The 26,941-nt window shown below is 43.1% G+C and overlaps 2 protein-coding genes across 3 annotated transcripts in view; one reads left to right on the top strand and one right to left on the bottom strand.

Moving 5' to 3' along the window:
- Positions 1–495: 495 nt before the first annotated feature.
- On the bottom strand, positions 496–3,703 carry LOC125700763 (parvalbumin, thymic). Of its 2 annotated transcripts, XM_048961906.1 has the most exons (4): positions 3,631–3,703; positions 2,717–2,849; positions 2,341–2,450; positions 496–1,066 (listed from the first exon to the last, which is right to left on the bottom strand). In XM_048961906.1, the coding sequence occupies exons 1-4, from the start codon at positions 3,689–3,691 to the stop codon at positions 1,041–1,043; spliced, it is 330 nt and encodes a 109-aa protein (XP_048817863.1). In that variant the 5' UTR covers positions 3,692–3,703; the 3' UTR covers positions 496–1,040. The 2 variants fall into 2 exon arrangements, with proteins under 2 accessions (XP_048817863.1, XP_048817861.1); XM_048961904.1 differs by lacking the exon at positions 496–1,066 and having other exon boundaries at positions 2,203–2,450; positions 3,631–3,691.
- Positions 3,704–3,912: 209 nt separating this feature from the next.
- LMTK2 (lemur tyrosine kinase 2) overlaps positions 3,913–26,941 on the top strand; it is a 60,903-nt gene continuing 37,874 nt past the window's right edge. Inside the window, exon 1 of the mRNA XM_048961882.1 lies at positions 3,913–4,009. Within this exon, the coding sequence (XP_048817839.1) occupies positions 3,928–4,009 (82 nt within the window). The 5' untranslated portion in view covers positions 3,913–3,927. The remainder of the gene's footprint in view (positions 4,010–26,941) is intronic.

Genomic DNA, 26,941 nt, shown 5'->3' with positions numbered 1-26,941 from the left:
GTGCCATCAGTAGCATTAAACCCGACGGGACCCTCATCAAAGGAAAGATTAGCTCTTGGTGGTTTTCATGCTTGAGTAAATCGCTGATGTTATGGGTTATGTTGGATGATGGTAACAAATGAAAGAATTGAATGATGGCCATTATTTAGCCCCATAAAACAGACTGAATTTCTTCTGCTTCGCTTTAAGATCATCAAGCGTCAAGACTGGCTGGTGTTTCACCTGAAGCACCGACATTCACAAATGTGGTAAGGTATTATTGGGTAGCAGTTATTAAGGGATAATCAGCAACATGCTTCTGACGAGCAGAAAAACCTCCAGGCCCGTGGCCCATTGTCAGGGTCTGTGACTTGGGCCGGTGTCAGAGATGGGATTAGAACCTTCTCTTCTATCTCACAGCTGCCTTGGGTTTCAAGAAAGATAAATCTTCTTGAAGGAGAGTTACATTTTAGGCCATAAACACTTTCTGATGATAGATGCTGCAACCTAATACTTCATTTTGTAAAATACCCACAAATTTATTCCATGCTCTCTGCTATGTGTCAGCTTCTCTTACATTTTTTTTCTTAGAGTCTCAGATCTGGGACTGAATATAAATTATTTTTAGCTCTCTTGTTAGCATTGCTTTTCCTAAAGGATCAGAGAATTAAGCAGAAATAAAACCCAACAAAATCAGGGCACTTATGTCTTAAGAGAGATCGTGTTGTTTAAAATCATTAAAACTGTGTGTGGCAAGTCAGCATGTTAAACATGAGGATGGAAATCCTGAACAAAACTGAAAGAACAGCATTTTTTTCTCCCATCTTCTAGCCACAATTTCAATATTATGAGTAGCTGAAAATCACGAAGTGCCTTCTTTACAATGGAAACATCTGTACATTGAGAGATTTCTCAGCAGTGCTTTGAGTGAACTTGACGTATGGGGAATCGCTGATGCCTGAAACAATATAAAAATGTACAAACACATGCAGAGTGCGAAGTGCTTGTTGGGCGAGGTAATTGGAAGAGTCAGTCCAAGGCTGCCTTTGGTCTAACGCTGTTTATGCCTTCACCAGGGACTGGAATTCTGTCAAGAAAGAAAATGAGAAAGGCAGGGAATAAAATGAGGTGACAGTGCTTATAACATCTTTAGAAAAGATAGATAAAAATGTCCTAATCTCCTAGCTGTGGAGGGCTCCTTGTGCTATTATAGCACTGCAGAGCCACTGCTAAATTGAGATTCTGGGGGCGTAGCAGATTTTTCACTCCTTCAAAAGAGTTGGTGCAGAGAGGAGAAGTGTGTCTGTAAATTCATGTTTGTAGGAAATCCTGAGCTAAAGGTAAGCTGTCTTGAGCCCATTACAAACTCTGATAATAGCTAGCAGAGAATTGGCTCAAACCTGCAGCTTTCAATATATTTCCAGTAGTTTTTAAAAATCATTATTCAGAAGCAAAAAATATTAGTAGTGATGTAATTTCAGAATGGGAAATTCAATAGTTAAGAGCTAAGACCGGCATAATATAATGTCCTATTTGGGGTTCATAAACAGAAGCTGCAAAAGCTGCTGCAAAAGCAAATTCCTCCAACAGTGTATCTCTCTCCTCCCAAACTCTGGCTAAGATTAGCACGTGTGTCTGCTGGAGTTATTGCCACCTGTCCTAGTTCAGCTGAGACAGCCCTGTTTTCAGTGACTTCATCTCTGATCCACGATGCATAATGTCCTATTTTCTTCTGCTGCAATTTCCACAAGAAATACCCTGGCCAGTTCACATCATTCCTGTGGGAGTTTCTGAAGGAATTTGATGTAGTTTCTCCTAGAGGGACTGTCCAGTGAAATCTGCCAACATCAGACAGTGCTCCAGCACACTCCATGCTGCTGTACAGCAGTTCTGGCCCTTAGAAGCGATACTGGCCCTGCTTTACATACAGGGTTACCCCCTCAGTAATGCTGAGAGGGGTCAATAATCAAGTTCATGTAGGTGGAAATTGTTAAAAGTGAAAGTGTCCCATGACCAAAAGTGCAGAGCAAAATGAAAATTCAGAGTGAGTAAGCATTCAGAATGTTCTGAAAATGCAGCACACTGAGCCTGTCCCTGCATCAGGTACGTGCAGAAATTAACCCCAATGCTGTTGTTATTAGCTGAGAGAATGGGGTCTACATTGGGCCTAAATCTGCTCTTGCTACAACAGAGACTACATAGAAACAAGGCTATGAAAAAAAGGAGTATTTGTCAGTATGAAAAACGTGACAGGAAGTACTGGGCTAAATGAGCAGGGTGTGCTCTCCCCTGGACCGGCTAAGTGTAACTAAATGCGTGCATTTTAAAGCCTGACTTTGATGAAGTTTCCAGCAGCCTTACCTTCTACTCCGATTTTGCCGTCACCATCAGTGTCACCTGCAGCCAGGAAAGCCTTGGTCTCCGCAGAGGTGAGCACTCTGGCACTCGAAGAGAAGTTCTTCAGAAACAGCCTGGAATTGAGCAGGGCAGAGCGCTGTGCTTAGTCTGCTTTTCTGCAGTGACCTCAGCATATTATGTCTCTGGTTTTCTAACTTAAGCCCACGCCAAAAGAAAAAGTAACTCTTGTTTGTAACATCTGGTGAGATCCACACAAATTCAAGGAAAGGCAAAGCATTGCATTGAGTTTTAAAAATAACATCAAGTTTTTTTCTGGGACGCCGCGGATGTTCAAAGGCTTCCACTGTTCAAAGACATGCAGCAGCTGAGCAATACTTACTGAAGCTCTTCTTCTTCGATGAAGCCGCTCTTGTCCTGATCAAGGATTCCAAAAACTTTCTTTATCTGATCAGGAGTTTTGCTGGATAAGCCAACCGTGGAGAAGAACGACTTATAATTGAAGGAATCCGCAGCTGGAAGAGACAAAAACCTCTTACATGCTTTCCTTTCAAGTTGCTGCTACCGCACGCGCGCCTGGTTGACAACATCAGCCTGCTCCTTTTTCTCCTGTTCCCCAACGCAGCTGAGATGATTCGGTGGATACTTTCCCTGCTCAATCACTCTGTGCCTGTGCTCATATGTCCTATCATCCAGTTTGGAATTCTCTGCTACAGCGCACACCGTGCTAAATCAGGGCTCTAGCTATCCGTGTCACATGCAATTAATTATAAGTGTTTAGAGGGTGCTGCTGTGCCCTACTAACAAGTCCTGTAGTTCTTGTTTTACATTCACTTAGTCCTTACTTTGGTGAAGAATTTGGTAGAAAATAGAGCAGTGTTCAGCCTTGAAGTTGCTCATGGGGCGTTGGGAACTGGCATGATCCTGCTGGGGGGAATTCTGAGAGAAGCAAGGCTGCTCACTGCTTCACAAGTAAGGGGGGATTCTGGGCGCTGCAGCTCGTTCTGGCATTCTGCAGGACAAGGCTAACCACTGAAATCCATGTCTTCAGCAGGTTTAGGAATTGAGAGCCAGCCCTGTGCTAAGTGAAACTGTGGCTCTTACTGCCACTCTGTTTCAGGTAACGTTACCCACCAAATAACCGCTTGTAAGACTTTCTGAATTCAAGAAGCTATACTGTAACGTAGCTACAAAGAGATCTCACCGGGAAGGAATGTAAGGGGAAAATGATAGGCATGCCATCTTAAGACATAAAAATGATATGCATCTTCTGGCTGGAGAGAGATCGTTCCTTACCCTGGCAGCTGGAGAGAGCAGATTCAATATCTTTAGCAGAAAGGATGTCAGTGATGGCCATTGTTGAACTGTAAAATAAGTTAAATGTGAGCTACTTAGTCATTAAAATGACTTCTCTATCTTTTCATGGCTCTATTTGAATTTGCTGCAGTGACAGTATGTGATAGGGGAGACATTATTCATCTAATTGCAAGGGGAGCATACTGAAGCAGATGTCTGCAGCAGGTGCTTCCACTTAAAGCTGGGTAATGAGGGAGGAATTCTGCGTGAGGGAATGTGGGGCTTCAGGAAGATCTGATGGCTGCGTTGTGCTGGGGGAGCAAATCAAAGGTGTATGGAACCACAAAACCTCGTGAATTTGGTGTGGGTTTTCCCAGAGGTAGGTTACTAGTCAATTAAAATCAGCATATATTTACTGCACGCATAAAAAGATGGGGCCAAGTATGTCTCCTAGAGCTATATCTGGAATAAATTTAATTAGAGTAAAAAAAAAAACCCTGGTATTATTATCAATAAATGTAGTGATCTTAACAGGAATGGAAGTAATGGTGTAGAATAAATAAGAATCATTTCACTTGTTACAAGGAAATCTAAACCTGAAGAGTTATTTCTACTTCTGCTTTGCTGTACCCAATAAATGTAACAGTGCTGTAAATGTGGTCTGCTGGGGCACTGCATCATTAACAGACCACTTTTCACGGTGGTTTTTTTAAAGAAGGTTCCAAATTTTGCCATGATTTTGCTATTTGATTTGTTTTGTTTTGAGTTGGTGGCGATGGGTAATAAGCCAGGCTTGTATCCCAGTTTCAGCAGGTCAGAGTGCTGATGTGATTTGAGCAGAGCTTTTGAGGCTTAATACTCATTCCTAATAAAAACACGGAGGCATTTTCTTCTGATACAGCAGCATTTTACAAGAGATACTCTTTGTTTCTGTCAGCCACCAACAGCTGCACTGGTTCGTTTGCCAAAGCAGTATATATTGCTTAGGTGAATGCTACAAGGCCCAGATTGCTGGTCAGTCCTCGCAGTGTAAATGCAGCATTGATGCACTTCCACTCTCACAGCACACACCAGCGCAGACTGGTTGCAATTTAAGACTTGCAGCATTACTGTGAGGTAACTTGATGTTAATTAAAGAAGAGGAATTGAGACATAGAAAAGTTATTCTTGAAAACCATTAGAAATCCCTTGACACGAATCCCAAACCGTCTTCAGCAATGTGCTGTGAGGATGGAAAGTAGTGCCAGTCAGAAGGAGACCAAATGCTGGTAACCATTTATGAGGGACTTTGATTTGGGATCTACAGAGCAGTAGAAGCTTTCTCCAAAATATGAAGTGGTGCCTCCCCCTGTTTGTTGTCGGCAGAGCCGTTGTCAGTCTCTGAATATCTCACAAGATGTAAGGAGGCAGTGGGACAAATCCATGCTGGTGGCAATGAGTGTTTCTCAGGCTAAGACAGCTCAGTTACTTCTGTTTTGCTAGCAGTTGTTTTGGCCCAGCGGCTTCCTGTGCAGAATGTTTTTCTCTCTGAGCACTGGGCAAGGTGATCTGGAGCTCTGCCATTCACCTCTCTGCACTGACGGCATTAAGAACGTGGGGAAAAGTTTAAAGAAAAAAATCTGAAAACTGCAGCATGGTCTTAATTTCTGTGAAGGGCACCATTCTGTCTTTCCCCATCCTGTGATCTGAATGGTGATTCTGTTCTATGAAATTCTGTGAAGGTATGGCATACTGGAAGCTGATATTAGAATATATATTTTAGTTAAATTGATGCTTTCCATTTTGGGAGCGTTTTTGTTTAATTTTTTGAAAGCAGAGGATCTAAGCAGCTTACCTTTGTGGTCTTCTTGGCTGGATAAGGAAGCAGTCTGGCTGGGAGGAGAGCACTCGCTGTGTGTCTCCACCAGAGCTGAGCTTGCATATATATACTTTAAGTTGTATACCATATACAGATTTTAGATTTCAGCGTCACGAAGGGGGAATGGTGTCAAATGAACTTGCCTAACTAATCATCTTGCACTATTTTTATCTCAAGAGAATACATATGATATTTGCAAACGAAACAAGATAAGTGGCCAGATACGCGAAAAGGATGGAGTCGTATTAAATTTCTTCTGATTTAAGCAGAAAATACCAACTTCTCCATATGATGTAGGACTGAAGGCAAAAAAAAACTGTCTGATACACTTGGTCTGAGGAGTCGGATGAAATGAAGCAGGGCTAGCTTCGGGAGAGATGCCTTTAATGAACGTTTGGATGTGATGACTTGTTATCTTATCTGCAGACATGACATGTGATAAAGTTTAATCGCTGGTGTGCTGAACAAAAAAAAATTTTAAATGTCCAGTTCAAATATTGTCGTGTAGCAAACCACATAAGGATAAACTAATAGTTGTATTGTCTTCAGAATGCCTGGTTTGTTGTTGTCTTGAAAAAAAAAAAAGCCCTGCAGTGAATTTGTTGCTACAGGAGGTAAAATAATATTATGTCAATCCATGGGAACAGTTGGCTGGGGGAGGTACTTTGTCTGGTATGTTTCCAGGGAAAATCTTAGAATCCTGAGAGGTTCTGACATCCTGTTTGGTCGTGTCTGTATGAAGCAAAGGGGCTGTGATCTACCCAGCTGTCTCTGAGACAAAAGCTGCTGAGCTCTGCGTGACAGAGCTTCTCTTTTAGAATAGGGAGAAATGCTGATAGTAGCAGGGAGCAAAATGTGAGCAGTGTCTGCAGTTTTGTAACCTACCTTCTGATCTCCCTTAGGTAACTGATTTAGGTGTCTTTTTTGCTGTGGTTTTTCCTTTTTTTTTTCTCCTTAATGCTGTTTCCAAGTGTTCCTTTGTGCTCGCACAGAAGTGAGTTGGTCATGTCAGTCTTGTTTCATGGACTGCATAGAGTAACTGGGTGAGGAGTCAGGCTCACGTCTCATCTGGGGGTTCAGGCAGAAGAGTGAAGGACAACAAGCCGTGTGGATGGCAGCACGAGGTGGCACTGCAGCCAGGGTGAGGGATGGCAGAGCAAGGTGTCACAGCTGGAGGCGGTGGCACAGCAAGGTGTGACAGCACAGCCTGTCGTAACGTCAGAGAGACTATCAAAGCATCTTTTTTTTGCAGAAGCTTTTCCCTGTAAGATGAAAGGCAAGCCTAACCCAGCTCTGAGGACAGCCACCAACATTCGCTGACTGAGGCACAGGGGGTTTCTGTGAGACCTCAGGCCGTCCAGCACAGACAGCAGCTGGTGGCAGACTGACACAAGACGATGGCACAAGCGTGTGCAGAGGGGGCATTGGTTCACCTACTGCATGTAAACAGCGGAAATTATTGCAACAAGGTTTTTTAGAAGAATCTGTTTTTGTCCTCTATCAAAACGTTTCAGCTGCAGAGATCGTTCTTACGAGAGGAGGAACCTTTGGCTGAGGGTGGCTGTGGGGGGCGGTCAGTTTTCTGAATGGGTTATTGACCACCTGGCGCTGACAAATTTCAGGAAGAATTTGATAGATATTTAATCCCGGCTCTTGTTGCCCCTGGTGACATCTGGCAGAAGGGATACAAATATCGCTGCCCCTCAAACTGTTCTAAGAAATGACTTATTCTACATGGGAAGAAAATTCCTCACCCTTGTGCACACGCCACCCTTTTCTCCCCCTCCAAATCGGAAAATTGCCCACATAGTGCCAACAACTGATGTGCAGTAAGGAGGGCGTCCAACATAAAAATTGATGGCATGATATGACCTAATGAAGCTAAGTTAAGAGGAAGGCCAAGTTCTGCTGAAACTCTTGGACTGCAGGAGTCTACAGGGGAATTTGGGCTCTGGTGTCTGTTTCAGAGAATGCATTTGATTTTAGATGCAATGGCTTCTCATTTTGCCTAGAGCTAATTCCACATATGTTAACCCCTCGCCCCCACTCTTCCCTTTAAAAATAGCATTGATTGCTGTTATTTCCCTTAATGCCTGTGGACTCTTGCCATTAGTTTGAACTTCTGTATGTGCATCACATAAGGATGCAATCTTTAAAAGTGTGCTTTGTTTTCTAAGAGGCTGTGAGAACATGATTCCTTTTGTTCTCTAAATTTCAAGGATGAAATTTGAACATTATGTGATTTATGGCTCTGGTCTGCTTAGCTGCACTCAGACTAGGTGAATTTTTGAGCCCCTTTAGCAGTGAGATTGGAGGCACTACAGAGCCAGAACATGTGCACTGGCTGAAACGCACCAGGATCATGTAACTCTATTTACAACCGGCCTCCAACAAACATTTTGCTTGCAAGCTCTATGTTAGACATTGCAAAAACATCTGTCTGGTCATTTCTACTTTCTGAAGTTAAATACTGTTAGTGATTTTCCAGCTGCCATCCAACTTGGCAGGAAAAGGATCTGGGGAACTATTAAAACGTAAGGAAAAATATCCCTTTCAGATTATCAGGTTTCCACTAAAAGCAGTTTTAAACCCTGTGACTCAAGTATTTCAATTCACTCAAGTCTCGTTGGCTTCTACTGGATTCTGTAATGGAATGCTCTTCTCTTGTTTTATTTTTTCCATTTTTACCCTCAACCCCTCCAACACCTGAAGTTACATCTCCATGTTGAGGAGCTGTAGGTCATCCATGATTGTTCTGTATTGCTTCTCTTATTATTCTTTGAGTGCTGAAGGAAATAATGTGTACAACAGAATAATAGAATATAGTAAGCAGTTGTGAATGTCCATTTTAATTTAAATAAATCTGATTTGCTGCCTTTATATATGCTTGTGATGGTTTTCCCTGGAAGCCGATGATATGGATATCCAGGGTTAGCAGTCGAGGAAAAGCAGTCACCTCATATCATGTATTTAACCTGTTCTATGCAAAGAATGACGTGTGGATAGTGAGAGGCCACTATGCGTTCAGCTTGTCATTTGCTTTGGGAACATGTGAGATGAAAGCAATGAATGTAATTTAGTGTAATTGCATTAGTGCATCACGCTCCTGTCATTCTAGGCGCGTTACTGCTGGAGTGGCATGTTGCTTCAATGAACATCTGTGGACACCTCAGAACGACCCCAGCTCGTCTGCTGTGGGGGCGTGGAGGCTGTACCTGGGAAACATACCAAATAATGCATTTGTGTTATTTTTGCAGAGTTTAGTAACTACAAAAAATACATTTCCATTTAAATTTCTTTCTAAAAATGACCAAATAGGGATGCAGAAAGAGAAAGGTTTTTCTGAAGAAGGAAATTCACATAGAATGGCTCCTGAGATAACAGACTCCTGACTCTATTGCATCTGATGGAATCATTCCTAAATGGACAAAATAGCTCAAAATAGCTCAATAGTAGCTTAAAAATTATATGCGGCAAGCACCAGAAAGTGTGTAAGATAAATACTGTTCTGCTTTAATTCTGAAGCAATCCACACGTAGAATAATTGTGGGTTTTGAGGAGAAAATAAAATCTGTTCTGTCAAAGCAATCTGCTCTGGCTATGTTGGAAGCAAAGGCATGTATGGAAGCAGTTGCTCTGTTTGGTATCTGTTCTGCTGCACTCTGCTCTTGTGTGATGGTCTTCAGCTCTCGGACGTGATGGGCCCTGAAGAGGCCCCTGTGGCAGGGATTGCTGCTGGTCTGTGTTTTGCACTGTGTGTCCATAATGATTGATAGGCACTGTAAATAGGCAGCAGGTTATCAGATATTGCCTATGTCTGAGCTGTCTGCATGTTCTGAGCAGTCCATCCCTACTTTCTTGTCTGTTACTTACAAACTGTGATACTGTGTATCCCAATACAAACTCGACAACCCTGGCAGTTATGTAGTTCAAGTAGCATGAGCTAAGGGCTGGGCCGTTATTCACGCGCATACTGGGCAACTGGGGCTGCTCCGAAAGTAATGCCTCCTATTTTGTGATTCAGCCCACAACATCAGAGGCTGAACCTGCCCACCAACATTCCGTGACAGGTTGTTGCTGTGTGACAGATGGCAGCTGAGGGGCTGCTGTGCCGCTGGGAATTGTCCCAATGTGGAGTTCAGGCCTCCAGGGCACACACCCAGACCCAGGAACTCGGAAGCATTCCTTTATCCCTCGTTAGACATTGCCAACAAACAGCAAAGCACCAAGAATAATTAGAATGAGAGCTATAGAAAAGTAAGCTCAATTAATATGATAGTTGGTACTAGAGACATAATGGCATCAGGTAGGAAAGCATTAGGTCTTTACAAACAATAATTCATTGATGTCTGACGGCTAAGTGTGGTTTAATCAAATGGTGCATCAATAAAGTGATCCCAGTGTTCAAATATTTAGAGGATCAGTGGGATGCGAAGACAGAAGAGGGCATTGTTCTTCCCAGACAGGGCTGCATTTGTGCTGTAGCTCCTGGATAATACCAGTGTCCAGATTTTGCGGTGGTTTTGAGCTTTGCTGTGTGCTGTAGAACAACAGAGGCAGAAATGGTTGGTTCTTGTTATTTGTTTTGGGACAAACAACGTTATGGTCACTATGGATCCCATTAGCAAATCTCTGCAGCCAATAGGTATAAACTTAATCATTTCAAATCTGTGCTCTGAATGAAGGAATGTATTTATTGCATCCTAGTAATAAATACCCATGACTGTCTTAGAACTTAATGGCCTCTGGCTGAGCTGGATTATTGCACTGATTGCACTTCTCCAAAAACATACCAGGAATTGACCTAAACTGTAAAATTAAGGAGTGAGGGGTCAAGTGAAGCTCTGGGGGCAGAGGCCCATATCCTGCCCAGGATTTGAGGTGTGGCAGTCCCTGATCAGCTCTCACAGCAGAGAATGGCCTGGAGATGGGCAGCAGCTGAGGTGAGCTCCTGCTGCCTGACGGCTGCTGCTCTCCAACACAGCTCACACAGCGACATTGGAATACAGAGACAACAAACAAGTGAAAAAAACCTCTGGATTCTTTTGTTAATCTTACAATTTTGAAAGGATTTGGCTAATTCCCTTCTAACGTCTTCATTTGGATGTACTATTCAGCAATCTCCAGATGTCAAACTCGGGAAGGTGAGCGCAGGAGGAGTTTTGCTGACTCTCAAGTCCTCCATATCTGCCTGTCCTTTTCTGAGGTGGATCAAAGCAGGTGTTAAGTGAAATATATGCTCACGTACTTTGCTGAATTTGAGAAGTAAGGCTAAATTTTTGCATGCATAGTGTATGTATATCCTGTGCAAATATACTAAGGTGAGCTGGGCTGTTGAAACTGTAGCTCTGGGCAGAATTTGGCACTTAAACTTTGTGCTTTAATGTCAATTACTTCTGTGCAAAATGTAATGTTTCTGAAATTTGATTCTTGCGTGCAACATGAAGCCTTTCCTGAGCAGTGTTGTGAAGCTGTTATCTCAGAATGCCATGGTAAGGTGATTCCAGAATACCAAATCCCTGCTTCTTTCTGAGAGATACAGCTGTATAAAGCTTTACTTAACAACCATGTTGAAAAATGTGTGCTAATCAGCACGTAACTTTATAATTGATGGTGTCATCAACAGTGAAGACAGTTGTTTAAATTATGAATGCTTCTTGTTATAAATGATGGAATTTTTTGGCATAGGAATTGAAGTGTATGCATGATTAGAACTGGTAGAAGAATTCACATCATGCTTTGGAGAAAAAGACAAAATTAAACATGAGTTAAAGTTCATGAATGTTTGGGTAACCAAGCATGTTTTTCTATTAAGTATGTAGTCATTGCAAAACAGGCAGAGGAGCATCCACTGAATAATACTTGGAAGTTTTTCTAAGCCTTACTGGAGTTGGTTAAATTGAAACACCTGTAAGCAATTACATCAGTGCCTTTATGGAAGCAGGATCTTGAGCTTTTTCAACCTGCTCTTTGAGCAGAGAAGGTCCAAAGAGCTTCCTGATGAACAGTGACTGATGGATTGTGGGGGAGTAACTTCTGTGTAGGGCTGACCAGCCGAGCCTGAACATTGTCTGTAGTCAGGTCTATCTGCAGCAGACCCTCCTGTTTAGACCTCAGGAGTGCAGCTGGCATGTAGTTAAGTGCTGCAAAAGAGGCAAAAACACGGGGACTCACCTGCTGCTGGCACAGCCAGCAGGATGCCTTCTGAAAGGAGGATTTTTTGGGGGTGAGTGGAATCAGATTGCACACAGTCTTAAAACTAGAACTCATGGGCTGATAATTGAGCATCCTTCTGTTGTGCCTTGCATCCTACTGCCGGTTCTTCAGCAAGCCCCTGGAGTTTTCCGAGGAAAACTGTGTGAACAGCATCAAGTGCAAAAATGTCAAGACAACTATTAGAGAAGCGAAAGCAATCAGAGCATGGAAAATAAAATCCCCATCTTTAGAAGACAAAATGTTTCTGCTCCCCTTCCACGTCTGATTTTATGCTGTTCCGTTGGGGAAAACATTCACCAACCTCCTGAAGAATGCAGCCTGGAGCATCCCCTGCCTGCGGGGTGAGGCCGCGGCTGTGGCATTCCCTCGGGCTCTCAGCTGTGGCCATAAGGCTGGGCAGCTGGCTGTGGGCAGCACCATCGCAGCGTGGCCTGGCTCAGCTGTGCAGGGGCCTCCAGAAGGACAAATGGCCCCCGCTCTCTTCTGAGATGCTGTCTTGTTACGTATAACTGAAGGGAGTTTGTTTTTTTTCTTGTTTATATAAAGTAGTGAGACCTATCAGAATAGAGCAGTGGTTTGTTTCCCTGTGTGCTGGGTACTTCACAGTGCAGGCAGCCCTGCGGCAGCTTTGCAGCCTGCTACAGGCGGTACGAGTAGGAGTGCGCAGCCCGGCTGCCTTGTGGAACATGGGCTTGATGTATGAACTGAGCTGATGGAGTTACTGAACTGGTGGTGTTCAGGGAATGCTGAACACATGTGGAGCAGATGGAAGAGATTAAAAAAGCATAGAATTGGAGATGAGAAACATTGCCACAATTGCAGTGGCAAATGTGAGATTTGCAGATGCATATATCTCTTTCCTGACTGTTTTGAAGGGTGCTAGGGTAAAAATAGGAACATAGGAAAATTATTGTTAACTCCAATTAGAATGAAATTAGTTTGGCTCAAACAATGCTTTTCAAAACAGTGTTTGTTTCCCTGCATTCCACCCTACTAAAAGCAAACCAGCATATTTAACTCCACCACTTAATTTTGCACCATTTTTAGTTGTCTGATGAATTTGATAATACAGCTTGTCCTCTACTGTTCCAGCTACCAAGGAAATTCCAGTTGGGATCTGCAGGATCAGATATCCTGGATCTCATCTGACCCCAAATCCCCACCATGGTTTTAGCACCATTCTTAGGGGAACCATGCAGACGCCGTGGCTACAACTCTTGTTTACCTGATAGCAGAGTCCTCTCTGACTTCTCCTGCTGATTGCTCCCTGCAGGCTGCTTTCAGTTTTTGTCCTTTGTGCTGGTCAGGAAGGTTTGGAACTAAATGAACTGAAATGCTTTCTTTAAACACAGCTGGTTTTTCATTGTTTCAGCAGATCTGGTCTGTTTTCTCTGAAGCACAGGCAAAAACGTATTTCCCTTCTACTCAAACGTGTAAAAATGTGACAAGCTGAGGAGAGGCAACATTTTCTGATGGCAACTGTAGCACATTTGTGCACAAGCGCTGCACGGGTAGCATAGGCAAAGTGGCTGCTTTTGTCTTTGTATACAGAGACTGCTGGAGTTCAGTTTTCAGAAGAGCTGTGTGTTGGATGCTGATCTGGAAATCAGTCTGGAAACACCACAGTGAAAATGGTGGTACTCTGAAAATCCCAGGCAAGGAGACTCTGCCAACCCAAAAACCAGGCCCACTCCCCCAGCAAATGTAATGCAACGCCTGTATTTAGTCTGCCTCTAAGAATGTGCAATTAATACTCTAACATCCATTTCTTTGGGTTGTACGTGACAGGAATTTCCCCCTTGTGGTAGCAGCTATTTCTGTTCTGAGGAACGCAGAGCACTTTCCAGATTTTTCTGAGGTACTTTGCATCATCTGACATTTCTGCAGGCAGTGGTTGCTCAGTGCTGAATTTGATGGCAAACTGCAGCTGTGAAGTTGCAGGAAACAAGAAAACTTCTCTTTTAAAGTTGGTAAGACCTGGGAAGGATTTTGCCCTGTGCAGAAAGGGCAAACCTTTCTCTGGGTTTGTGGTGCTGTGTCAGACCTTCCTTTGTCATCTTTTGTGCTTATGGCTTTCTAAGGGACATTCTGAGTGTTGTACTTTATAGAACTGACAGTAACCAAAATGTAGCCTGCATTAATGAGTCCCTTTTACTGAAATAATTCTTGTGGGCAAATAAATGTACTTCAGTTCTCCCTGCACCTCACCCTAGGTTCCCCCTGCAGCCCTTTGTGCAGCCCTTTGTGCCTGGTGAGAGCTGAACGTAGCTCTCATCTCATAGAGGATGCTGCTGTCATTTCTGTATTGGCCAGGAAACAAAAGGGGTTGCAGGGCAGTAACTTCCCCTTCTGGGAATAAATACAAGACAGAGCCTACATGGCGTTCCTCAGTCTAAGGCAAGGAAATCCCTTTGCTTTTTAAAGGGAGTAAGATTCCATCTTCCGAGGAGAGTAATCAGTTATGGGGACAAATGTGGTATTTATAAATGCCTACCATACACAGACTTCCTGCTGACTTCATTGCCAACAGAATCTGGACTGCAGGCCCCAAAACAAATGTTTCCCTTTAGAACTGTGGTATAATTAGCATCAGGAAGCTGCCTAATGGCTGGTTCTGATAGCTGTAGAAGCTGAGGATCGTTAGTATGAACTGGGCATTTCTTTATTTCTCCACTATTTTAATTTAAAATTAAGTAGTGTCCTTGTTTTCACCATGCTCTATACATATTTCATCCTGTAGTGCAGCACACTTAAAACCGTTGCGTTATCATTACTACTGGAACCTTTGTGAACTATGACAAGACAAATGGACATTTCTGTTAACACAGTTATCATCAAGCACGTTCTTTAGAGTATTGGCTGTAATCTTGATTTCTCTTTTCATTCCAAACACAAACATTTCATCATAAGGCCAAAGAAAGATGATAATTTTCAGCGTAAGGAGGAAACAGACACACAGCATCAATTGTGGGATCCCCAGGAATGCAGCAGGTTGGTGCTGGGGCAGCTCACTGAGCTCCGTTAGCAGTAAGGATCTGTCTGTTAGGGAGAGCAGCAGGCACAGGGCTGGATTCTTCTACAGCAGTTTCTATAGCCCTACTGCTGAGGAGCTTCTCTATACTTAAATCATTCTCACTTCTCAGAGAGACGTGCACACGTCTCACGACGGGGTTCTGATGATGAGTTCTAATTCTGACTTGGACACTGAGCCTGCCTGTAGCCCCAGACAGTTATTTATTGTGTGCCTGGTGTCATCGCTTCCACGAGAAATTTGCCACACTGAAGTGCATTGAAGTGGCAGGCCTTGTCCCAGAGAGGTCGAAGCAAGTTGTGATATGGCCTCAATGGATGTTGAGTAGATTCTTGTGCTGTGAGCTGTTCTGTTACAATACAGGTGAGTCTAGGAATCGGTCTTAATCAGAGTAATTCAGCGACAGCATTGTTCCTGTATGTTAAGAATCCTTGAGAGTAAAACATGGCTGATCTCTTTCATGACTTAAAAAGGGAGGTTTATGGACTTGCTAATTATCTGTAATCAATTCTGAAGATGAAAAGTGCATCAACTACAGTCCGGTTCTTTTATTTTCATTTTTCTTGTAAATTCTTTGTTCTGGTCAAAGCAGAATTTGGGTTCAATTAGTTCCTTACTATATTGACAGAGTTTCTATTGGATGTCAGTTAAACTTCTGCCTGAATTAGGGTTGATTTGGTCTGTGTATGAGTTTTGCCTCTTATCAAGATGATAGGCGTCCCTCCTCATCCGACACACAAGATGATGATAAATGGCAAAATAATGAATATAGAACAGTAATGACTGGTGTTTTTTCTATACTTCATTTTGTGCTGAACAGTTCATCTTGGGTTGAGGAGTGAAACAAATATTGTTATGGAGAGCAAAGAAACAGTGCAAACATATTTTTATATTTCTAATTTTGTCTTTGGGTGTTGAATTGCCCTGGGTTGAGTTGCATAATGATAAGTAAAGCAACTGGACACAATCCAGTGCCAAGTGATGCATGAAACCAGCACTTTTCCCCCCTAGCGTGTGAAAATTTGTATCAGCAAGAAACAGAGTCTAATTTGTACGTAGTTGGAGATCTGCCTGCATTTTGATACCTCCATTCTTTTCAAAATTCTTCAGCGCAGACACAAGATCCCCAGCTTAGGGGAGCTAAGAGGTGACATGCTGACACTGGGTACACTAACCCTCCATCTTCACCACCTCCTGTGTACTCGTGTGACCTCAGAAGCGGTGAGCAGAGGGGAGCCGTGCTCAAGGCTGTGGTTAAAGCTGTACTTAAAGTGGTTGTTCTGCAGCGTGACAGCACAGTGCTGTGCTTTGTAAATCTACACTGCAGCCCGGGTTGGATCTGATGATCCAGGGTTGGATTTGCTAGCACCTTGTCACAAACCCAGTATGCTCAGCTCCTTACTGCTGGTACTCGAGCGTATGGCTGCGTGGAGTGGCCTGGCTTGTCATGCTCTTCAGTCACTTGTGCAGGAGATGAGCCAAGGTGCTCCCTTCTGAAAGAACAGGCCTGCTGTGGCACTTCTGCTGCAAGTCTGCTAAGTCAGTCATTACATTGTTCATAAATGTAAACGCTTACAGTAGAGATTTTATTCTTCAAATGTCTTTCATTCAAGACACGTGTCAACGTATTACTTTTGTTTTTAAACTGACCCTCCAGCATCAGATAGGGAGTAATCAGATGGAGAATGTTTCCTCTATTTGTTTTTATTCCTAAAAGTGAAAAACTGAGACTTTCTATTCTTGGCAGTTGCCCATCAGCTACTTCTAGAAAGCACAGCGTAACAATTTTGTGTGTGAGAGAGAAAGGTTCTGTTCTACAGCACAGTTCCTTTTTTTCTCTCGTTCAGAATCAGCATTCTCTGGGAGGTAACCATTGCACAGGGATTTGGAGCAGATCAGGAATAAATGTCAATCAACGAGATCAGTTTCAGGACTGGGCATTTCTAGCTGATGTCATAGATTAAGCCGTCGTAAAAATGTGGCTGAAGATCATGCAGGCTCTTTTCTGTTGCTCAATCTGAATTCTGCACTTTTTTTCAGCATCTCCTTTAAAATAAGGCACAAAAAGAAATAACTCTGCAGCTGATTTATCTCACTTTGGTACGTGAAGATTTGGTACCTTATTGCAATTTAAACTGTTTCCATTTTCCCAAAACTGAAACTAGCAAGGGAAGAGCAAACACATCTTTGTCTGCTGTGATAAATCCTGCTGTCCGTTGGATGCGCAGCAAGCCTTTGTGAGAATGCTGGGACTTATTAATTAATTGCATTGGTTGGTTTGATTAACAAGGGGAAACTGACCAACAGGCAAATGATTGTGGGTATGGATGCGCATTTCTGTGATCTCTGAAAGTTGCTTAAAGACTCAGAACTTGTTCCCAAGTGACCAAAGCATCAGGGTGGGAACTGAAGTCCTCAAGCTTTTTGTAGCATGTGTGTCACCTCTCTTTAGAGTGAGGTGTAAATTAATGTACGCTGTTGCAGCAGCAAACTGTGGAGTATTCTGCTCTTCAAGCGGTCAGAGGAATGCTGTGTTGGTTGATCATTGCTGGAGCAGCAGAGGTATCAAGCTGGCGATTAACTGGTCTAACTAAAACTGACAAGGAAGGATAAATACTGTTTCCTCCAGGGCAGCTGAAGCATTCAGCAATGGCTTAAAGCTGTTCCACCAGGGCCGGTGGGCACAGCGCCAGGGGAGGCTTTGTAATGGCTCTGCTGTTGCTGTGATGCTCCTGGAAGGTGATATGGAGCAATGGCAGTGGATTTTTATATTATCCCAAGCATGCACCTTGCACTCCTTACACGTCCTAGTTATGTAAACAGGCAACCACCAGGGAAGTGGTCTTTGCGAAGGATGTGGCCACTGTGTGTGAATTCATTGGATTCTACACCCACTTGGCAGCCAGGCCTTGCAGATTAGAGTATTTTTGGAGTCTTCTGTGATCGTGGAGCAGGCAGGATTTGCCCTAAGAGAAAACGTAATAACAGGATGAAAGAGTGGATTGTATTGCTTCAAGGTTGGTCCTGGAAGAATAGAGCGGGTAATGCAGTAATGAAAGCTGGGTGCGTGAAAAAAGAAGCGGTTCTTATGCACACACAGTTTTGATTTAGCTGGCGTTGCCCCCAGGTGAGCCACAGCCGCAGCGGCCGCACAGCGCCGTGTGCCGGAGCCCGGCTGCCGCCCCGCCCGGACGAGGCTGAGCAGCGCCACCTGGCGGCGTGGCTGAGCGCTCCGTGGGGCTCCCGCTGCAGCGCGGCCCGGCGGGACGCCGTTGGCTTCTGCAGTGTTTATGCGAGCTGTATTGATAAGGCAAAGCCTTAAATATATATAAAAAAATCAACGCTTATAATCATATCTTATGAAAAGAAAGCTACTTCTCTTACACTGCTGAGTTAGCTGAATACGAGGATTTATTGAAGGGCCACTAAATCCTGCCCTGCAGTGCAAATCAGTGTAGCAGCCTGGGCAGACTCTGTGAAGCCTCATATGACAGCTGATAGCAGCAGCAGAGAGCTTGGGAAGGACACAGCCAGGTGTGCTCAAACCACATAAACAGGCTGCTGTTACCGACACTATTCCTGCAGTGTCTGATAGGTCTGAGGCACCTGCAGGCATGCAGTGAGGGTTGTGGGTGGCTGGGCGATTTACAGTGGGATAAGAGCTGTTTTGATATGGGAACAAACAGAACAAACAATTGCTTTGCTTCCTGTTGAGAACCTGTTATGTAACTATTGTGGCTTTCTGAAAGTAGAGTGGCGAGGCCATGGCTTTAGAGAAAAGGATTTCTGCATCCTTCAGAAATTCAGAGGATCACTTTTGGAAGGGGCAGAATCTGTGTCCTTGAACTTACATCGCGTCGCAGTGTGAGTTCTTTATCACACAGCATGCCTTGATAAAACAAGAACCAACCAAGTTTAGATCGTGGACTGGAGAGCTAGTGCTAAATAGAATGGTTAGAGGGCAAAGGGTATTTGAAAAGAATTTAATATGTAATCCAACTTTCCCAAGCCCTCTGTTGCAGTCTGACTGTGTAGGCTCCTTGCCTTTGTGCTCTGTAAAAGATTAGGCCAAAATGTGAACTGCTTGAATAGTTAGAAACTTTTTCTCTAGTTTTCAGTCTACCGACACTGCTGATCAGATTGCAGCAGGCTGATTTCATGTTCACGTTAACCTTTAACAGGGCTCTTTTTCGTTGCTGTTGATCCCAAAATCTGCTCATAAAGGATATATGCACTGTTTTTCTGCTGTCCTGCTGATCAAACTGCTCTTTTTCTCTCCCCCTCAGACTGATACTCCATTTCTGTACTTGTCCTAGCAGCCAATCTGCGCTGATTCCAGTTCATCTTTTTTCAGTGTTGGCTGGAACTGTATAAATATTTCACACAAAATCTTACCTTGCCTGGTGTAAAAGCACCAATAATTCCTTCTCTGCTAAAAATCTCACCTAACCCATCTTCGTGTCGTCTTTTTCCACTGCTGTGCCATGTTGGCAGCTCTGGTTCCCTGACAGTTTCTCTCACTCAAATGACACTCTGATCTCTTTACTTCTCTGATTTTTCCAGCTGGTGAATCCCAAGAACATGACTTTGCAGTTCACATTATTGAATTTCTATCACTACAGTCAAGAAGGTCATCTAATTCCAACGCCATGATCTGGCGCTCCTTGCTATGGGCAGTACCTCCAGCTCTGCTTCATGTGCACATTTTTTGAGGCTGGGCCTGGTTGTTCCTGGGTAACGGAGACGGAGCTCCCATGGCACGGTTCCCGAGACTCAGTCCTGAGGAAATCCATCGGGAAATGTGCTCCGTTCTTACAGTTCCTTTTTCGTTGTAACCTCTGTCTTTGTTCACGTTGCTTTTGGTATGAATCCCTATCGCTTCTACTTTCAGTGATGTGGAACACTGTCTCAAATGAACTGTTCCAAATGAAATAGACTGACTTTGCTGCATTATTCAGTTCTAAACAGATGATTGACTAGTTCAAAATATTCCAGCTTTAGTCTGACATTCCCCACGTTGCTAAACCACATATTTTTCCTTACATTCTGTTTCCCTCACTGCAATTAATCATGCTTCCTTTTAGCATTTGCTCTAACACACAGTATTATGCTGAATTTTCAATGATACTTTATAGAATTCAAACATATTTACTGTACTCAAGCCCTAAGTAAATTTTACTTTACATGTACACAAAACTTGCTGCATTACTTGCATAGACCAGCTCACTCAGTATTCTGGAGAAACAATTATATGGATTCCTTGATGTTTTTCCCATTAAGGAATGGTTTTGTTTCTTTTAGGGTACTGTTATTTCTGTTGTCCTACTGCTGTTGCCTTTGTATATCATTCCCATCTGTCATCAGCCTTAAGCAAATTGAATCAAAGATGCTCCTTGCTCATTCTGATGCAACACCAGCTCCTGTTAGTTAATGCATTATTGAAGAAATTCATCTTTCACCGTACTCGTGTTTTTGGTGGAGCTTTAACATCACTGGTGACATTCATTTTCTGCTTTATGTCCAGGACATTAAAGTCTTCAATTAAAAAAGGAATTGCATTTAGTGTTTTCCCATATTTTTGCATCCCTTACAATTTACATCAGTGGGCAGCTGAATGCTTTCCTCAGTCCAAGATGTTTGCTTACAGTCATTTGATAACCCTGACTCTGTTGCTCCGTAGGTCCCCACTGCACTCAGGATTATTGGAGGGAAGCATTAATGTGAAGTTCAGGCACAGAAGCACCGCTTTTGCTGCTTGTCAAACGATTCCCCTGTGCTTGTCATGCCTTCAGTTTTCTTCCTGGCATCCAGAGCCAACACAAATAGGTAGGGCACTTCTATGCAGAGAACTGTTTGAGCTAACCTCTTCTCCATGTTATGCCTCTGCTTCTTCAGATAAATGATTATAGCCACATCATGAAGGCATTCACCGAGGTGAAGAATTTCAGCATGGGCAGGGAGACGTGTGCTCCCTTACCTGACTGCCAACCCACCTGAGATTGCCTCATGGCAGCGAGCTCAGCACCAAGCAGACCACAGACGAGTGCTGGGAAATGACGTGGAGGTGCTTTGCACTGCGGTCCCCGGCTGCACACCCAGCTGCTGCTCATGGGAGCGGCTCCAGAGGAGCTGAGTGATGCAAAGCATTTTTCAGATGTTTACACCATGAAGAATTGCCGTGGTAGGGCCAAGAGCAACTATTTTCACAAAGTAAATATTTGGCAGTTGGGCAATAGTTGAGGGCAGCAAATGCTATAGCTGGAGCCTGAAGGGGAACTGTGGCAGTGAGTAGGAGCTTCTCTCTGGAGTTAGGATGAGTCTTCTGTGCAGTTCAAGTAATGCTTCCCCTTTCAACCATTATACAGTGCTTAATTTTTCAGAGATGTAAAATTAAATTAGAAAGGGGGAGAGCAGCAAAAAAAAAAATCCACAAATTGGAGAAAGAGCAATAATTTTGTATCTGACTCATCTTCAACTGTTCCATCACATCAGAAATAGCTCGACTCCTCTCCTAAGCTAAGTGCCAGCAACGGCAGCCCAGCAGTTTCAGTCTTACAGTTTAGCTGCTCTCCTCAGGATCTCTGCATTTCTCATGTAGCAAGAACAGCCTTCTTTAGCTGCAGTGTTATCAACTCAAATACCATGGCTCTCCTTCCTGTGAGCTGACAGTACTCTCTGCCTATGTTTCACTACTGCAGTTCTCATACATTATATTACAGAGACAATTGGCACTTGCCTAGTGGTATATCTGCAGAAGGCATTCACAGGTCTTAATTAGTAGGTGTCAGAACATATTAGAGGTCATTTCTAAATAGAAAAGTGGATACAGCAAGTTTAGAACTGGGCTGTCCCGCTGATATTCCTGTGATTGCGTGTTTGTTTGCTCAAAACAGTATTGCAATGTGAATTGTATGCCAATGAAAATGCAGAATAATTTGTCTTGGTTGCAGAACCAAAGCTGCACGATCTAGATCTCAATTTCCTCAGCTTCTGTGATATTTATTTAAAGCGTTATTTTTGACCTAGATCCAGTCCTCATTTCTGAAAGCTACCTAAGTTATATCTTGCAGCAGTTTTCTTCCAAAGGCCTTTAATGTATATGTATGTAAAGCTAAGAATTCCAGCTTGTTGTCACATAAAGTAGATCATAGTTCCAAGAAGAGTCATTGTTTCTACATGAAGATACGCACAGGACGTTTCAGGCAGGAAAAAAGTCTGGTCGATACATATTTCTTATTAACTGCTTTAACTCCACTTATCTGGTTTTACAAGCAGTCAGGGGAATTAATTGCATCAGAGTCAGAGGAGGGAAAAATCAAGGAAGAATTCTGCTCACAACAAATTAAGCTTTAATACTGCAGAGTTGTCATTTTATGTATTGAAGGCTGCTGAAAGTCACGGTGTTGGGAATAACTAGAGGACTCGTTAATGCAGCCACAGTCATCTTTCTGACAGAAACCCAGTCCCACAAATTCAGGATGAGCTCTTCCTTAGGTTCTTGTCTCATTCCCATACTATGCTTGTTTCTCCCTTAGTGTGCTTCCTATTTAATTTCTCAGTTATGAACTCATTTTTCAGCATCTACAAAACTGTATAATGAATGATGAGCAAGGCTGAAAGGAGTCTGAAGTGTATGCAAGTTACAGCTTGTTTTCCTGTCTTCCATAGTAATAGTTTTGGGAATGCAGGTTTCCTTGGCTAATTTGAATGATGTGCTTACATAAATAGGGTCATTCCGTGCTGTTATGCACAGCCACCACATGAGGTAGATTCCTAATTTCTACTTGCTGTAGATCCATTTTCAAGATGCTGGAGATTAAGCCCCAGATGGGTGTATTTCTTCCTTTCTAGTCATCTCTGTAATACCTGACAGCCCCTTGGGGACTCAGCCTTCGTTCTGTGGATGGCCAGAACTGCTAATGAAGTCTGCAGTCATGAAGGAAAGTGCAGAATCAAAGTGTTCTGCTTGGCAGCTTAACGGTGTTGTGGAATTTGTGGTACTAACATAGATGTTGTTTCTTCAGGATTTTATACACTGCCTTTACAAAGAGTGGGCAGGAGCCTGAGTTGATAAGCGATTACACCAGTGTGAGAGCCTTCCATTTCCAGAGTGGTGTAAATAAACACAGCTACAAATGCTAGCCGATCCTGGTATTTCTTGGGCCATAGGATATATTGGGCTGAAAATTGCATCTGCAAAATGCACAATCAACTGCACATTTTAATTTGCAGTTATCACAAGTGCATGTGCTAATTGTTGTTATGCAGTAGCAGTAAACTCAGAAAACTTCTATTTCTGTTGTCCACACCTTTTCAGTGTACAACTAACTTACTGTCCTCTGAACTTGATGAATATTCTCTCCATGTGAGTGATCTTTGTATATCTATAAATAATTAAGCGCAAGATTCTTCCAACACAGGGTCAGCAATTCCATGTTACTGTGCACCTGCTGTGCTCCACATTGTAGCCTTCATCTCTACGTGTTATTTCGTTCTTTGCCTCCTTGGCAGTGGGCTTAGCATCAAGTTTTCACTGGGCAGCACTAGGCATGCCTTCTCTGATATTCTTGTGATTATATATGGCAGTACTCAGCTCTGCTTAAAGAAAGCAAATACCCAGAGCCGTCTGGAGACGTACTTGAATTTCTTGGTGGCAGACAGCACTGTATTTCAGACAAGGACAGGCACAGCAGAGTGAAAAAGGAGCTAGAGAAATATAGGAAGCAATACCTACTTGTGAACTATTTGGAGACTAACCTAAGCCATGGCAGAGCTCCTGTGCTCCAAGTTAGCTCTAACTGCAGGAACTGCAGTCGACACAAATTGAGCCATCTGTGTAAGAGACTCACTGGTGCCTATGGAGATTTAGCTGGGCTCCAGCTTACACTGGCACTCTTGTGGTCTTCATGGGAGTCAATGGCAGGTGACTGCTGGGCACAGATGAGCTCTGCCTTTTAGTGTCCATCTTGATGTTGTAGGGACCTTCCTTCTCCCCTTTCCCTGCTACCAGTCTTCCTTTACAGGGTAAGGCTCCTGGTGGAAGAGACCAGGAACTCTCACTGTGGGTATTTGCTGCCCAGTGGGTCAGCATGGGCAGGGAATGTAGGTCAGCGTGGAGAGCTGTGAGAGGCTGCTGCAAGGTTTGCTTTTGCCAGCCGGAGCTGAGCACACTGCAGCAAGGACGCGTACACACTCATTGCCAGTGGTAGGACCAGCTAATTGTTTAACACTGTCAGTGAAGAGGAAAGATCCTGGAACTATTTTGAACTCCAACAACTGTAATCAAATATAAGGTAGTGGAAAAACCAGACCTGGCCCACTGATGTTTCAGCTCATGTACAAAGAGCAGTGGGAGATGTTGATACAAGGCAGGAGAATTTGCAGTGTGGAGGAATGTGATGAGTTGTATTAATGTGCTTGATAAAAATAACATTTTCTGTTACCTACACTGAGTGATTCAGCATTTTTGAGACATGTCTTTGGCTAAAATAAATGTGTCTACAGGCTTATATGAGGTGGGATGCAGATTATATTTGGGTCAAATTAAAAAGGGGCCCTTATTGCTCAGGATGAATAAACTGTGAAATGTAACCAATGAAAGGGTATTAGTGATAATCTTTCTTCTGAAATACCAGCTCAGCAGTAAACAGAGCAGGTGCAAGCCATGGTTAATCCTTGACCCCTGGGAAATGGTGACATTCATGTCTGTTGTCTTTCTACTCCAGATGCCAGGCTCTCTGAGTTCTTAATTGAGAGCACTAGCCTGAGCACCTGGGCTGCATCACAAGGAGAGAAGCTCCGTTAGCTGCAGCTTCCTGTCATATCCCACTGTAGGCAACACCTGGGGTATGTTTTATAAATAGATAACCTGAGCTGTGATCACACAAGGTTAATGCAGAAGTTGTCGGCTTGCTGGGCAGCGTTCCAGCTGTGTGCTGGTGGTACATGCTGGCAACAAAAATCAAATTGTGTTTTATGTGCTCAGTGTTTGTCTGGTTCATGATGTTATAGAAAGGTGGTTTTCCTAACGTGTAAAATTTCTTGTCTGCTCCTGTGTTAAGAGGAGGTTTCAGGTGGATAGGACTGCAATGTTTGCTGATGGAGCACGTACTTCATCTACTGTATTCTAAAAGCATGGAGATGCTCAGAATTGCTGACATCTGGTAGCGTATACTTACTGAAGAATTAACATTTTAGCAAAGGCTCTGGTAACTGTTTTCTCATGCAGTTTCCATCTCTTCTGATAGTTTTTCTCAGTTTACACTGGTAGTGTAACTTGTGGGATTTACTGCACTGAAACAGGACATTCTTTTGCCATTGCGTGTAGCGCTGAAAAGAAAAAAAAGTGATTCCCCTTAAATTTTGAGTGGCTTTCGATCTTTAGATTGAATTTTCCTCGTGTTCTGGAAGGCAGCATTGGTTAGAATAAGAATAAAAAGGACTGCAAAGCATTGGCATTCCTGCACAAGGTGGATCCCTTCTTCTCCCACACTGTTTGAACAAACGACGCTTTCCTTCGTATCTCAGGTCCTTATGGTTTCCTTTATCTGGTCGTGAGGCAGCAGTTCTGCAATCTGTAGGCAGTTCTACCAAACTCTTGCACTTTGGCTAAAATGTTGCTGGATCCCTCCTTTCCAGCAGTGCAGTTCTTGTTGTGTGACACCTACAGAGTAAAAGCAGACCACGCTGTGAGCAGCAACGCCTGCTTGTTTGAGTCATCTCAGACAGGTGGAGTTGCTGAGCAGCTTCCACAGCTATTGCCATTATGAAAGTACTGCATGAAAGGCTGACTTGAAGCCTCGTTTGATCTGTTGCATTTTGCTTTGTCTATTTGTGAAAATATTCTCTCTGTTTTGCTTTCTTCTTTGAATCATAGAATGTATATTTAGACCAGTACTGCAGTAGGCACTCATTTAGCTAAATAGTTTCTCATTCTGTTCTGTACTGTTTTGCCACATCTGGAGCAAAATTTAGTGGAGCACATGACTTAATGTTTGCTAAAAATAAGTAGGAAAGAATAAGTAGAAGACAACGACAAGCAATTTCCAATATGGCTATAAAGGTTGTACAGCACCTTTATACAAAGGTCATCGTTTTGCATTTCTTTTTGCATTAATGGAAACAACTCAGCTACGTCTCCTATTTTTGTCTTACAGACAAATTTGTAGAGGAAGCTTTAAAGCATGAATATATCATCACAGATGTGATTTGGTCCAGCATTAGACAGTTGTCGGTGGCATAAAGAAAAGAGTTCGAGAATTGGCAGAATTGGTGTCTTGGCTGCCAGTAGCATCTGAGAGTAATGCCTGGGGAAAGCAATTAGTGCACCCATGGCTGTATTTCAATTAAGTCAGAAGGAAATCCTGTTGATAAGAAGTTTTTACTGATATTAGCACTTCATATGACATTTTGATTAAGTATTTAGCTACTCTTCCACAAAAATCCATTTGATTAATGACATTGATTCCATAGGATGGTTCAATGGATGAGAGGGAAATGAATTTAATAACAGAAGTAAATAAAAGACTTTTAAATAATTCTACTAATATCTATTTAAAACTGTGATCCACCTTCATGTCTGCATGTTAAGACCTCTTCACATTCCACCTGTCTGAAGGCAAAGCAGGCAGTGCCATTCCCCATCAGGGCCCTGGAGCTCCTGTGGGTGCTCCCCAGTCTACAGAATGAAACCGTGACTGCACCTCCCAGGACATCTGGTTCTGAAATATTTCCTGAGAAGAATGCAGTTCTGTGGATTATGACAGGAGCTGCTGGGCCACTATTTAACACATTTTTAAACTCATATAAAGGGAATTTGGGGTCATTGATTCAGAATACACCTGGCTGTATTTCTCAGGAGTTTGTCTCTCCGTAAGCAAACTGAAGCATTTGTGGGAGGAAGCGGGGAGTTCTGCTCTACCCATTTGAGAGTGACAGTTACAGAACGAGGGGAAAATATTTGACTGAAATAAGCAAATTACTCATCATTTTAAACCCGCCTTTCCTTGGGAGCTATATAAAATCATGTTGTGGGCTGGAGTATTGGATCAGCAGTGAACAGAGGAGGATGCCTTTGGTTATGTAGGAACTCTACTTGGTCTCTTCTACCTGAAAGTGCAGGTTTAAATCAGTGACATTCATTTAAGGCTCTGTTTACAGGCAGAGGAGCACATTGCTGTTAAGTATAAAAAGAGAGCAGTGACACC

This window comes from Lagopus muta, chromosome 15, assembly GCF_023343835.1.
Source record: "Lagopus muta isolate bLagMut1 chromosome 15, bLagMut1 primary, whole genome shotgun sequence".
NCBI classification, from domain to species: Eukaryota; Metazoa; Chordata; class Aves; order Galliformes; family Phasianidae; genus Lagopus; species Lagopus muta.
The sequence above is the reverse complement of the archived record's forward strand: the minus strand, read 5'-3'. Positions and strand labels throughout refer to the sequence as shown.